Genomic DNA, 12,818 nt, shown 5'->3' on the forward strand with positions numbered 1-12,818 from the left:
AATTGAAGTAAATTACAGGGTGGGAGCCCAACTGCAACAAAAGTGTTGATAACCTGCTAATATAAATGTGGAGTTCTCTGCCCGCAGAAACGTCCAGACTGTTGTTGACCCGCAGGGCGACGAGGAACAACAATGAAGTGTGGGTGAGTTGACAAAGTGGATAAGTTCCTATAAGCTATGTTTAGCTTTCTTCATTTCAGTTTGTCTTTTATAGCGAGAGGTCACTATTATCTCTACAACATGTTAGCAAAGCATTGTGAGGATTTGTTTTTTTATTTTGCTACATTTTTAGCATCTAAACATTACGACATATTTCATACAGTTTACGTTAACAATGGAAAACTCAATTTTTTGTGTGTTTGAAATAACTTTGTTTACACATACAGTACTACTGAGATGCAAATAAGGAAGTGTACTTTGACTGTAACCTTTGTGTTCACACTTTAACGGACAAATGCACACCTGAAAGCCACAGAGGAAAAAAGTTAACATTTTGTTTATTTATTTTAACCACTTTTGAGAATGACTGATTTCTATGATGCCAACTTACATCGAGTTTCATTAAAGATTAATATTTTATTTATTTATTTTTCGACCTTGTCAGCTGTTCTGGTTCCTGTCTTTGCTTTCACTATTTTGTGAAAGGATCAACAAAAAGGAAGGAAGAGTGAGAGAGAAAGAGGAGGAGATAGTGTGAAGAGGTTCAGGGACCAGCCGAGAAGAGGACTTTTGGCTTTTTGCTTTCCTGAGAGTCAAGCACAACCTAAAGCCAGGAAGGAGAGAACGGGTAATTCAATTTAGACACCAAAATAAGTTATTCTAGCTTCTTTTTCACAATTCTTAGTGATTGTTTTTGCATGATGACAGCTAATATGATGCTTTCTGTAAAAAACAAAACAAAAAAAAAAAACAGGGGCAGGTAGGAGGTAACTGTTGCCAGCCAGCCAACCGGTCTTGTTCGGTTCTGACCCAGACACGTCATGGTTCGGTGAGTGAACACCCCTTGAGCAAAGATGACAACTTCTCTGTTTTCATGTACACATGTTGTGTTCAGGTGCTTCTATAAAAGCAGCCTTTTCTGAAAACCTTTGCTGCAATGTTTCCGTTCATTTTTAAAAATGTAAGACGCATTTCAGTGTAGTCTTCTCTGTTTCACTAACAACAAATCCATAAAAAAAACTTACAGGTGCCTGAGCTTGCTTGTATATAGAGTATTTGTTTTTTTGGAAATCTTTAGGGCCCGCTCTCACTGTGCCAGGCTTGGTCGTGATTCCTACTCCCTGTCCTTACCCTCAAGACTCACACAATGTGCCATCACTTCATCGCACAAGACTATTACTGCAATTGTCTTCACTTTTGTGGCCTATTTTGGCTTTTTTTCTCTTTTTTTGGAATTATGCAACGTGGTTGTTGTCATTAACTTATTCAATCCCTTCCATTTTAGGCCATTTTGACTGATTTTTCAAGGCACACAGAATATTGTATTCTAGGCCAGGGGTCTCCAACCTTTTTTGCACCACGGACCAGTGTGATTTGGGTCTTTTTTTCCACGGACCGGCAATGTGTAGCAGAAAAATACGACAGGGCTAAAAGCAAATGTTAAGTGCAGGGAAAATATAACTCACCCGCTGAATCAGTGGGAGGCCTGAGCTTGTTTCGTTAAGACGAGATGGTCCCATCTAGGTGTGATGGGAGACTGTGAGTCGTTAATAAATTATTTATTATTTCTATGCAGACCGGTACAGGTTCCCGGCCCGGCGGTTGGGGACCCCTGTTCTAGGCTATATAAAACATGGAACCTACCAAAAGAAAGATTAGACTCTTGTCTTTCGTCAGGAAAAAAGGGATGTTTTTACCTTTTTCCATTCTTTAGTAATCAGCTGTCGAACATAGGTAAGTTTCATGGAAATATCAGTTCCCAACAAAAAAAAAGATTTGAATTAGACTCTTGTCTCTCATCAGGAAAAAAGGGGATGTTTTACCTTTTTCCATTCTTTAGTAATCAGCTGTCGAACATAGGTAAGTTTCAGGGAAATATCAGTTCCCAACAAAAATAAATTGAATAATAACAAAAATATGTAATTAAATTAAGCCAATCATTATACACTTCATTCCACATTCCAAAAACATACATGTTAAGTTAATTAGCGACTCCAAATTGTCCGTAGGTATGAATCTGAGTGTGAATGGTTGTTTGTCTATATGTGCCCTGTCATTGGCTGGCGACCAGTCCAGGGTGTACTCCACCTTCTGCCCGAAGACAGCTGGGATAGGCTCCAGCACCTTCGTGAGGATAAGCGGTAGAAAATGAATGAATCATTACACAAAGAAATCTAATTGGAAATTACATTTGTTTGCAAAAGGTACAAACATTATTAATAGATGGACAATGTCAATAAATAGTGACCTGTATGTTATAGTTTTGCCATGCGTTTGGCTGGAGACCAGTCCAGGGTATACCTTGCCCCTCACCCAAAATCGGCATAGTGTATAATGTATGGACATTTTCTGAAAATGAAAGTGACTATGCCTGTACATGCCTGTGCATATATTTCACTCAATTGTTTAAAACTGAAAAGACTATTAAGAGACTATTAAGCCAGTGTGTGTCCGTGTGTGTCCATCTAGGTGGTTCCACAGAGACATCACAGGCCTGCAGGCCGAGGATATACTCAAGACTCACGGCATCCACGGCAGCTTCCTGGCCCGACCCAGCAAGAAGAGCGTGGGGGATTTCTCCCTGTCTGTCAGGTAATTTAGTAAAACTGTTATTATATCTTATTACCCCCTACAAGAAGGGAAAATATTACATAACTGTGATGAAGGATCATTACATTGTTTTAACTGCAGTGGATTATTTCATTTTAATTGTGTTGTTTTTAATAGACAAGCAAGATGATGAAAACTCATCAAAAATGTGTCATTGGATTTTGCGGCATACTTGCATTTAGCTTTTATGGTATATGATCTTATTCTTTTCAACTATGTGCCCTGTGATTGGCTGGCGACCAGTCCAGGGTGTACACCGCCTCTTGTCCGAAGACAACTGGGATAGGCTCCAGCACGCAGTAGAAAATGAATGAATGAATGAATGAATATACACCATCAGTTCTAGTGATGCTTCATAATAATATTTCCATAAAAATCCAGATTAAGGCATCTTCTACTCATCTATGAGTTGTATGTTATTGTTTATTTTTAATTTTTATTGTCACAAGTTATTGTTGTTCCTTGTCAGGGTGGGTGAGCAAGTGACTCACATCCGGATCCAGAACACGGGGGACTACTACGACCTTTACGGCGGTGAAAAGTTTGCCACGCTGTCCGAGCTGGTGGAGTACTACACAGCCGACAATGGCATTTTGCAGGACAAGGACGGCACAGTCATCGAGCTCAGATACCCTCTCAACTGCTCCGACCCCACTACTGAGAGGTTTGGAATACTTTGACCCCTGCTGACAAAATACTACACAATATCTCGGGTTGGGTATAATGCGTGGCCTGAAAATTTAGTGTGATTTTGTGGAAAAACTGTTCGCATTGGTAGAAAATCGATGCATTTATTTAATAATGTCTGATAAAAAATAGAATACTAAGTGCTGTATTTAAAATGTGTAATATAGTAATACAGTTCCGACTTCTACTCATCATAATTTAGTGTCGTTTTGTACAAAAATAATTAAAATGTGTTGGAAAATGTACACAATTATTACTGTATATAATGATAAACCTTAACTTTTAAGAAGGACAATTAAAGGCCATTACGTAAAATAGAATATTACATTATTTTCCATTAATATAGAAATGCTACTGTAAATTTAGTCGGAATTTGAATTTAAAAAGTACTAAAATTATCTACATGCTTTCTGTGCTTTTTTTTTCAAATGTCAAATGCTATGTTATAACCTCACCCTTAAAGAATAAAATTAACAAGCTTTATTGGGTTTTTTATGAATACATAAATTAGTTGTTTGTCTGTTGTGACAAAAAAATGTAAATAAAAAAAATTTAATTAATAGATTTTTTTTTAAAATAAATATTATGTCCTTACCACAACAAAATACAAAATAATAAAAGTGCTATTTATTCGTACAAAAATACATTCACAAGAATTTTGTACAATTTGGGATGAAAAGTATAAAACGCATTACAATTAATGACTGCTTTTGGTAGGAAATATTTAAAAATTAGCAGCAAATTGACTCAAATTAAATACCAACACTAGACGAAGAAAGGCTACATTACAATAATAATAATAATAATTACAAATCATATACAGTCATATATACATACGTACTATATGAATGCAGAATTATAATTATTCCTCTTGCAGTGGCATACGCTTCTACTTGTAGCAACAAGAATCTGTTTTAATTTAATTTGACCTTATAGCAACAATAATCTGTTTTAATTTAATTTGACCTTAAAATAGCTTTCAAAGGGAAGCTATTCAGAAAAAATGAGCAACCCCCCCAACCTGCGCCACCCTACCACCACCCGGTCCCAGCTGTCCTTCTCTTTGTCAGTTGTCTAACTTCCCTTTTATCACTGCGGTTGGAAACTTGACGTTTTGACACTCTTGAAAGCGATGGCCAGACCGTCCTTGCTTGTCTTCCTCTTTCGCACACTCCATCATGTCCTCACCATTTGTCTTGTCTTGGAAAAAGTTGCACACACACACACACAAGTAGGCACTTTAAGCGTAATAGTCGCACTATTTGTGAATGATTCATATGTACACAGTTGTTTCATATCAACATTTGATTCATCACGTAATTAGTCCAAATGCGCATTTAAAATGAGTGTACTTCGAGAACAAGATTGAATACTTCATTAAAGAATAGTGTCGGTGGTGCAGGGGCAGTGGACGTTCTGGTTGAGGGACCCGGAGGGAGGGGGGTGGTGGCGTTAGGCTGGTTGACAACTAAAAATACTTTGTTCTCTTTAGCCACAAAATCTGTCATCAGAAATTTTCCGACCACAAAACAGGAAGTTGAGCAGAAGAAGAAATCGAGAACTCTGTGTAAAATGATGCCCAACACAGCTTTGTGTACATTGAATGGCACGACGCACCGCTAACGGCCTTTTCATATATTGTGTCCTTTCCTGTTAAATGTCCCCTCAAAGGTCAAACACGTCCATACGATGAAAGCATAACGTCAAGATGCCGTGGGTCCCACGATGAGCTGTGGGTTGTGTGTCTCTTTTTCATTCAGTGTGCCCTTATTGTCGACCTACCCAGTACGCTGTTGTACCACATCTACACGTGTCACACTACACATTCACACACAAGATACTTCTTGACCTGATTGCATACTCTGTTTGCATTATGTGATTATTCCATCAGCAAATACTGTTTTATACCATGTACCTTGTACCCTTCACACTTAAAATACCTATCTGAAACAAATTAAACGGAAAGTTAATTAATACTTAATTCAAGGTCAATAAATTGTATATTTTCCGGAAATGGAATGGAATGGCCTTGTATTGTCATTAAACAAGATGTACTACGAAATTGGAGAGTTTCTCCTTTCAGTGCAGTAGTCAAGTTTAAAAAAAAACAAAAAAAAGAAGTATATAAAGTAGAGTAAAAAAGACAATTTAACAAGATACATACAAGATATATACAAGATATCCAAAATATACACATAGTATTGCACAGGAGCATATGCAGGAGCAGATATATTAATTTTAGTGCAATGATCAATGGGTCATAGTGCAAATAATGACTGGTGTATACAGGTGAGTAAAGTCACATATGAGTGTATTGTAATGGGTTGTTAAATAAATAAATATGATTGAGGTAGTAACAGAGGCAGTGATGGAAAATATTGCACATTTGCATTATGCTAATGACCGGGTAGGTTGTATGTCTGAGTTCAGGGTGGTGATGGCTCTTGGGAAGAAGTGCTACAGTGCAGAAAGAGGTGCAGAATCTAGAAGCTCTTGATAGCTTTCTGAGCGGGTTATTGTGTGTAGCTGCTCTATAGAAGTTGTATTATTTTTGGTGTGAATCACAATATGGACGGAACTATGGCACTTGGCACTATGGCACTTCTTTGATATGAATAATATATATATATAATATATATAATTTGAAGTTGACAGTCTAGGTTTTCTTCAAGATGGAACATTCTTAGTGTACAACATTGTCATCAAACTGACTTATTTGTCCAGGTGGTACCACGGTCACCTGTCCGGTCCAAACGCTGAGAAGATGCTGATTGCTCGAGATGATTCTGGGACCTACCTGGTCAGAGAGTCGCTGTCTAAGCCCGGAGATTTTGTGCTGTCCTGTCTGACGGATGAACGGACCAAAACGGGAGTGAGGAGAGTGTCCCACATCAAGATCATGTGTCAGGTGTGTTTATTTACCAACACCAAAAGAGTTATTTTTAGTCTTCTGACAAGACAATTGACATTTTGAGCCAAATAAATGACCTCGCTTTCTCAAGATTTATATTTTTAAATATTATTTTTTCCAAGTTTTTTCAATATGAGTCAAAAAACTGGTACATTACACTAAAAAGGATATATTTATTAGCTGTTCAGGGAGTCAAAAGTCATTTGGCACCATGTTTGTTTGCATACATAAATATTTAGAGTAATTGGATCCAGACCTGACCGTGATACATGAATTTCTACAAGTAGGATTCAATATTAATAAACAGAATATTTTTGTAGTTCGAGCACAGAAAACCTGTTTATAACTCTCTAAATCAGATTTTTACCATTATTAGAGCCCTGTAGACATGAAATAACACCCCTATAGTCATTGTTACACTGCTTTTATTCTAAATTGCTATGGGACACAAGAAACGGCTGCTGCATCGTAGCAAGCTATGCAGCTATCTAGTTAACTAGTTAACTCCTTCCAATTGACTTACTCGAAACTTAAAGTGGTGATCGAGTGATTAGCACGCAGGCCTCACAGCTAGGAGACCACAGTTCAATTCCACCCTCTGTGTGGAGTTTGCATGCTCCAAATTGTCCAAATTGTGTATGAATGTGAGTGTGAATGGTTGTTTGTCTATACATATGTGCCCTGTGATTGGCTCTGTGATTGACCCCACCCAAAGACAGCTGGGATAGGCTCCAGCACCCCCGCGACCCTCGTGAGGATAAGCGATAGAAAATGAATGAATGAACGAATAAACTTGAAGTGAAGAATGACAAAGTAAGAAGCCAAAATCTTACACCAAATGGGAGGAGAACTGACAGGAGAGCTATATTGTGTCTGACCCATGCAGAGTGAAGGTGATCTTGAAGGTACAGTAAGCCTCGGATATATCGGATTCAATTGTTCCCACTGGTTTTGTCTGATATAAGCGAAATCCGTTATATGCGTATACCGGAAAATGTCCGTTTTATGCATATATCGGATTTATATCCGGTATATGCATAAATCGGATTTTATCCATTATAAAAAGGCACTTCCTTGACTATGTTTCCAATGTACCTGGACGCGCAGGCAACGCTGCAAACGCTGCAAGTGACGTCGTATAGCGGCCTGTCACGATTCGGCGAATCGGAGCGCCACAATGCGGCCATCCGATATATTTGAGGGAAATTTAATGGAAATGCATTGGAACGGGACTGGAGATTTTGTCCGAAATAGGCGAAATCCGTTATAAAAAATCTGATATATGTAATGAACTTTTATTGGAAATGCATTACAGAAAAATCAGTTCTTTTTTATCTGTCCGTTGTGAGCAAGAGTCCGATATATCCGAGGTTTACTGTAATATAATCTAGTGTCATGTAACATTAATGACCCCTAGTGGCAAGAATATATATCTACAGATAACGCACATGTAACACGTTTTTTCAATATTGTTTGACTAATAATAGTCCTTTGTCAAGCACGAAACAGCAGCCATTTACTAATTCATTCATTTTCCAAAACGTGAGGGAGCGATGTTGGACTTTTTTCTGGGGAAACAATACCGTCTTATATTCGGGTCCATACTTCATCACTGTACCTGTTGGTATCTTTGTGTCTAGAATGACCGATATACCGTGGGAGGCTCGGACTTGTTTGACACACTCAGCGACTTGGTGGAGTTCTACAAACGCAAAGGCATCGAGGAAATCTCTGGCAACTGGGTGCATCTCAAACAGGTACGTGTGGCCTTAATGCAGAGTTTAGGATGCAGCTCTTGGATGTTATTATATAGTTGCTACATACAGTATGTATTGTGTGCATCTTGGCAGCCATATTACTCAACCAGGGTGAACGCAGCCGACATCGACAGCAGAGTGAAACAACTGGACCAAACCACACAACAGCAGCAGGATACAGAAGGCGGGAAAAGCAAGGCGGGTTTCTGGGAGGAATTCGATGTAAGACACTTCACCCTCATGATCCTCCTCCTCCTCACTCACGGTTAAATTTTGTTCATAATGTCTCCATCTGCCTCTTCTTGCTGCACAATGCTAGTATGCTGCCATCTGCTGGTTGTGGTGGAATATAAACTAAATATAAATATATATGTTCATAAACAATCACAAAATCCATCCATCCATCAGTTTTCTATGTCGCTTATCCCCATTAGGATTGTGGGAGTATGCTGGAGCCTACCCCGCCTCTCACCCAAAGTCAGCTGGGATAGGCTCCAGCATACCTGCGCCCCTCATAGCATAAATGGATGGATAGAATACAAAAATGAAAATATAAAACAAATAATAATATAATACAGGCTGCACGCAGGCCACACAGCTAGGAGACCCAAGTTCAATTCCACTCTCGGCCATCTCAGTGTAGAGTTTGCATGTTCTCCCCGTGCATGCGTGGGTTTTCTCTGGGTATTCCGGTTTCCTCCCATATTCCAAAAACATGCTAGGTTAATTGCCGACTCCAAATTGTCCATAGGTATGAATGTGAGTGTGAATGGTTGTTTGTCTATATGTGCCCTGTGATTGGCTGGCCACCAGTCCAGGGTGGACCCTGCCTCTCGCCCGAAGACAGCTGGGATAGGTTCCAGCAACCCCCGCGACCCTCGTGAGGATAAGCGATAGATAATGAATTAATGAAATTTCTTCAACTTCATTAACATTCACAAAATCCATTTTCTATGCCGCTTATCCTCATTAAGATTGTGGTAGTATGCTGGAGCCTACCCCTGCCTCTCGCCCGAAGTCAGCTGGGATAGGCTCCAGCATACCTGCAACCCTCATGAGCATAAGCGGCATAGAAAACGGATGAATGGAAACAGCACAATCTGCACTTCTGTTGTCAAACAAGATGAGTTTTGTTGACATGACATGAACACTTAAATTGGTGACCCCCACCCAGGCTCTTCAAAAGTTGGAGGCAAAGGTCAAAAAGAGTCGAGAGGAAGGTCAGAGACCAGAAAACAAGAGCAAGAACAGATACAAGAACATTCTGCCGTGTAAGTTTTATGCTTTATGTTAAAATCATATACATATGTATTCATTCAATTCAATTCAATTCAACTCATTCCACAGTCAATGACACAAGAGTCACCCTGCAGGACGCTGACCCCAACATGGTGGGTTCAGATTACATCAACGCCAACTATGTGCGGGTATGTCACTTCATGCAAAATGTGAAAAAAACATATTCATTGTTTTTTTATTCATTTGTTATTTTGGGTCCCATGTACTACAGAACACGTTGATGGAGTCTGAGAATCCTAAAGTTTACATTGCCACTCAAGGTTGCCTGGCAACAACCGTCAACGACTTCTGGCAGATGGTTTGGCAAGAGAACTCCAGGGTTATCGTTATGACGACCAGGGAGGTTGAGAAAGGGCGGGTCGGTATCACAACCAAGCCGTGTCACGACTCCATTTTTCATTTTGTGTGCATTTCATACAGAAACGCATGTTTAACTTTTGCGCAGAATAAATGTGTGCCATACTGGCCCAACGGTGAGACCTCAAAGGAGGTGGGCGCCTATGTGGTGACCTCCACGTTAGAAAGGGAAGCATCAGATTACAAAGTCAGAGTCCTGGAGATTGCTCCTGTAAATAAGGTTGGCCCCTCACAACACTCACCAATTCACTGTGTATTAATTTACAGTAAAAAAAGATGCTTACATCGTCGCTTCTTCTCCAGCCCAAACAATCCCGCACCGTGTGGCACTACCAGTACCTGAGCTGGCCTGATCACGGCGTCCCCCAAGAGCCGGGCGCCATCCTCAGCTTCCTTACCCAAGTCAACGCCAAACAGGCCGAATATACCGATGCTGGTCCCATGATCATCCACTGCAGGTATACCCTTGTGATTATGGCAAGTGTAATCTTATAAAGTGTTTTTATGTTTCTGAGGGCTTAAATTCTATTTCCAGGATTACGATTAGTAGTAACAAAAGGTTTTGGAGTCAACTTGGAGTTTATCCTTTTGGAATGTTTTGGAATGTGCTTGTGACCTGAGGTAGTAGGTTTGTTTGTTACATGATTGTTGCACTCTTAGATACGTGTTTAGAAATCTATGTTGCACAACAATTATAGTAACCTTTAACCAAAATAACCTTTACTTAAGACGTTTATCCGCCAGATATTGTTCATAAAATCCAATCATAGTGATCATTAAATTGTGCCTTGTGATAATTATTTGTATGTTAAGTTAGTACTATGTTGAATTCATTCATTCATTTTCTACCGCTTATCCTCACGATGGTCGGGAGGTTGCTGGAGCCTATCCCAGCTGTTTTCGGGTGCGAGGTGGGGTACACCCTGGACTGGTCGCCAGCCAATCACAGGGCACATACAGACAAACAACCATTCACACTCACATTCATACCTATGGACAATTTGGAGTCGCCAATTAACCTAGCATGTTTTTGGAACGTGGGAGAAAACCCACGCATGCACGGGGAGAACATGCAAACTCCACACAGAGATGGCCGAGGGTGGAATTGAACTTGGGTCTTCTAGCTGTGAGGCCTGCGTGCCAACCACTTGTACTCCGTGCAGCCGGTAGTATTTACATTGGACTTAATTTCTTTAATGGATGTAATTTGGTGAAAAAAATGTTGCCTCAGTGTGGGATCTTTTTTTTTAGTTTTTGTAGTTTTATTATTTGTGGTCCACATTCCAAAAACATGCTAGGTTAATTGGCGACTCCAAATTGTCCATAGGTATGAATGTGAATGTTTTTTTGTCTATACGTGCCCTGCCATTGGCTGGAGACCAGTTCAAAGACAGCTGGGATAGGCTCCAGCATGCCCCCGCAACCCTAGTGAGGATAAGCAGAGTAGATGATGAATGGATGTGTGCTGATGTGCAAATGGAATACATTACTTGTTTGCCACCAGTAGAGGCACTATTGATTCATACTAGTTTATCCTAATTGAGCAATTCATGGATTCACCAATGGTTAATATAACCAACCAAATTAAGTGTCCACATTCTGCAGTGATGTTTTATGTTTTATGTGTGTGTGCAGTGCTGGGATCGGTCGGACGGGCACCATCGTGGTGATTGACATGATCATTGAGACCATTGACACCATCGGTAAATAAAAAAAAAAAAAAAAAGAGTCCCAGCTTGAATTGGCTGGACTAACTCCTCCTCTTCCGATGGTGTCCTCCATGCAGGTCTAAACTGTGACATCGACATCTCCAAGTACATTCAGATGGTGCGGGAGCAGCGTTCTGGCATGGTGCAAACCGAGGCCCAGTACAGATTCATCTACCTGGCCGTTTCTGAGTACATCCAGACCACCAAAGCCAAAGATGGCGCCTCCATGGTCAATGCAAACTCTTTCCATTTGTCTTAGCTTAGTAGTCAGCAAATACCATAATGTATGTCAACAAACTCCTTATCAACACATGAACCTTCACCCACATGGTGCAGCGCGACGGACTTAACCGTTTCTCAACCATTTGTCACTTTGTGTCTTCTGCAGGAAGCCGAGACAGAGTATGAAAATTTACAAATCAAACACATGCCGCCCAGCAGGAACACCACAAAGTGAGTGATTGCCATATCACCATATTAAGCATTGTAACCAACAAAAATCATGCATGTGATGGCAAAATACATAAAATAGTCAAATGAAAAAAAATCTAGCGGAAAACATTTTTAAGATTAACATATCAAATTGTAAATTTGCTGATATAGTTAATCTTCAAACAGTCTTGAACCAGTCATGATGTGCTATACATATCACTATATTGACACTTACTATGGTACACATTATGTCATTGGATGGTCATATCACCTCGTACTTTGGTACGTGACAAAATTTAAAAAACGTGAAAAAAAAAATTATATATATATTAGGAAAGCAGGAAGTGAACAAATGTAACAGTTACTGATTATAAAAGTACCAGATGGAGGGGTAGGATTTAATAAGCTTTGCTTCTTCCTACTCCTTTTGGACATGTGGAACTGTGAACTGATTATGTGATCACTCAATTGTAATCTGATGCATGTTCAAATGAAATAAAACCATTACCATAAATATAGGTTTTTACATTTTAATATTGATATTTTGCCATTGCAGAAACAAGGAGGATGTGTACGAGAACTTGAGCAAAGCAAAGAAAGACAAGAAGAAGGCAAAGTCAGACAAGAAGAGTGGCTCGTTAAAGAAGAAATAATAACAGGAGTATATTTTTAAGTCATGATGTGTTATTTATGTCGGACCATTTTGCCTTCTCTCACTCTTTAACAAACCTTTAACAAAACATGAAGGTGAATGGTTAAGTAAAGTAACACAGTATGAATTTATACACATATGAATAAATAGTCGTGATAAACACAAAAATTATTTGGATGTTTGATTAAATCATTAGTATTATCTCTAAGATGGGAAGGGGGGGGTGATTTTTTTTTTCATGGGGC

General features: G+C 39.5%; 1 protein-coding gene across 2 annotated transcripts; it reads left to right on the plus strand.

The window, feature by feature from the left end:
• Nucleotides 1–157: 157 nt before the first annotated feature.
• Nucleotides 158–12,735, plus strand: ptpn6 (protein tyrosine phosphatase non-receptor type 6). 2 transcript variants are annotated; one of them, XM_058053709.1, is made up of 16 exons: nt 158–813; nt 914–988; nt 2,629–2,751; nt 3,239–3,433; nt 6,181–6,364; nt 8,008–8,124; nt 8,218–8,346; nt 9,299–9,395; nt 9,472–9,551; nt 9,635–9,781; nt 9,869–10,000; nt 10,084–10,238; nt 11,416–11,483; nt 11,567–11,718; nt 11,878–11,942; nt 12,478–12,735. In XM_058053709.1, exons 2-16 carry the CDS (start codon nt 981–983, stop codon nt 12,572–12,574), a joined length of 1,749 nt encoding a protein of 582 aa, XP_057909692.1. In that variant the 5' UTR covers nt 158–813; nt 914–980; the 3' UTR covers nt 12,575–12,735. The 2 variants fall into 2 exon arrangements, with proteins under 2 accessions (XP_057909692.1, XP_057909690.1); XM_058053707.1 differs by having other exon boundaries at nt 159–787.
• The last annotated feature ends 83 nt before the right edge of the window (nt 12,736–12,818 follow it).

Source organism: Doryrhamphus excisus, chromosome 17 (assembly GCF_030265055.1).
Source record: "Doryrhamphus excisus isolate RoL2022-K1 chromosome 17, RoL_Dexc_1.0, whole genome shotgun sequence".
Taxonomy (NCBI): Eukaryota; Metazoa; Chordata; class Actinopteri; order Syngnathiformes; family Syngnathidae; genus Doryrhamphus; species Doryrhamphus excisus.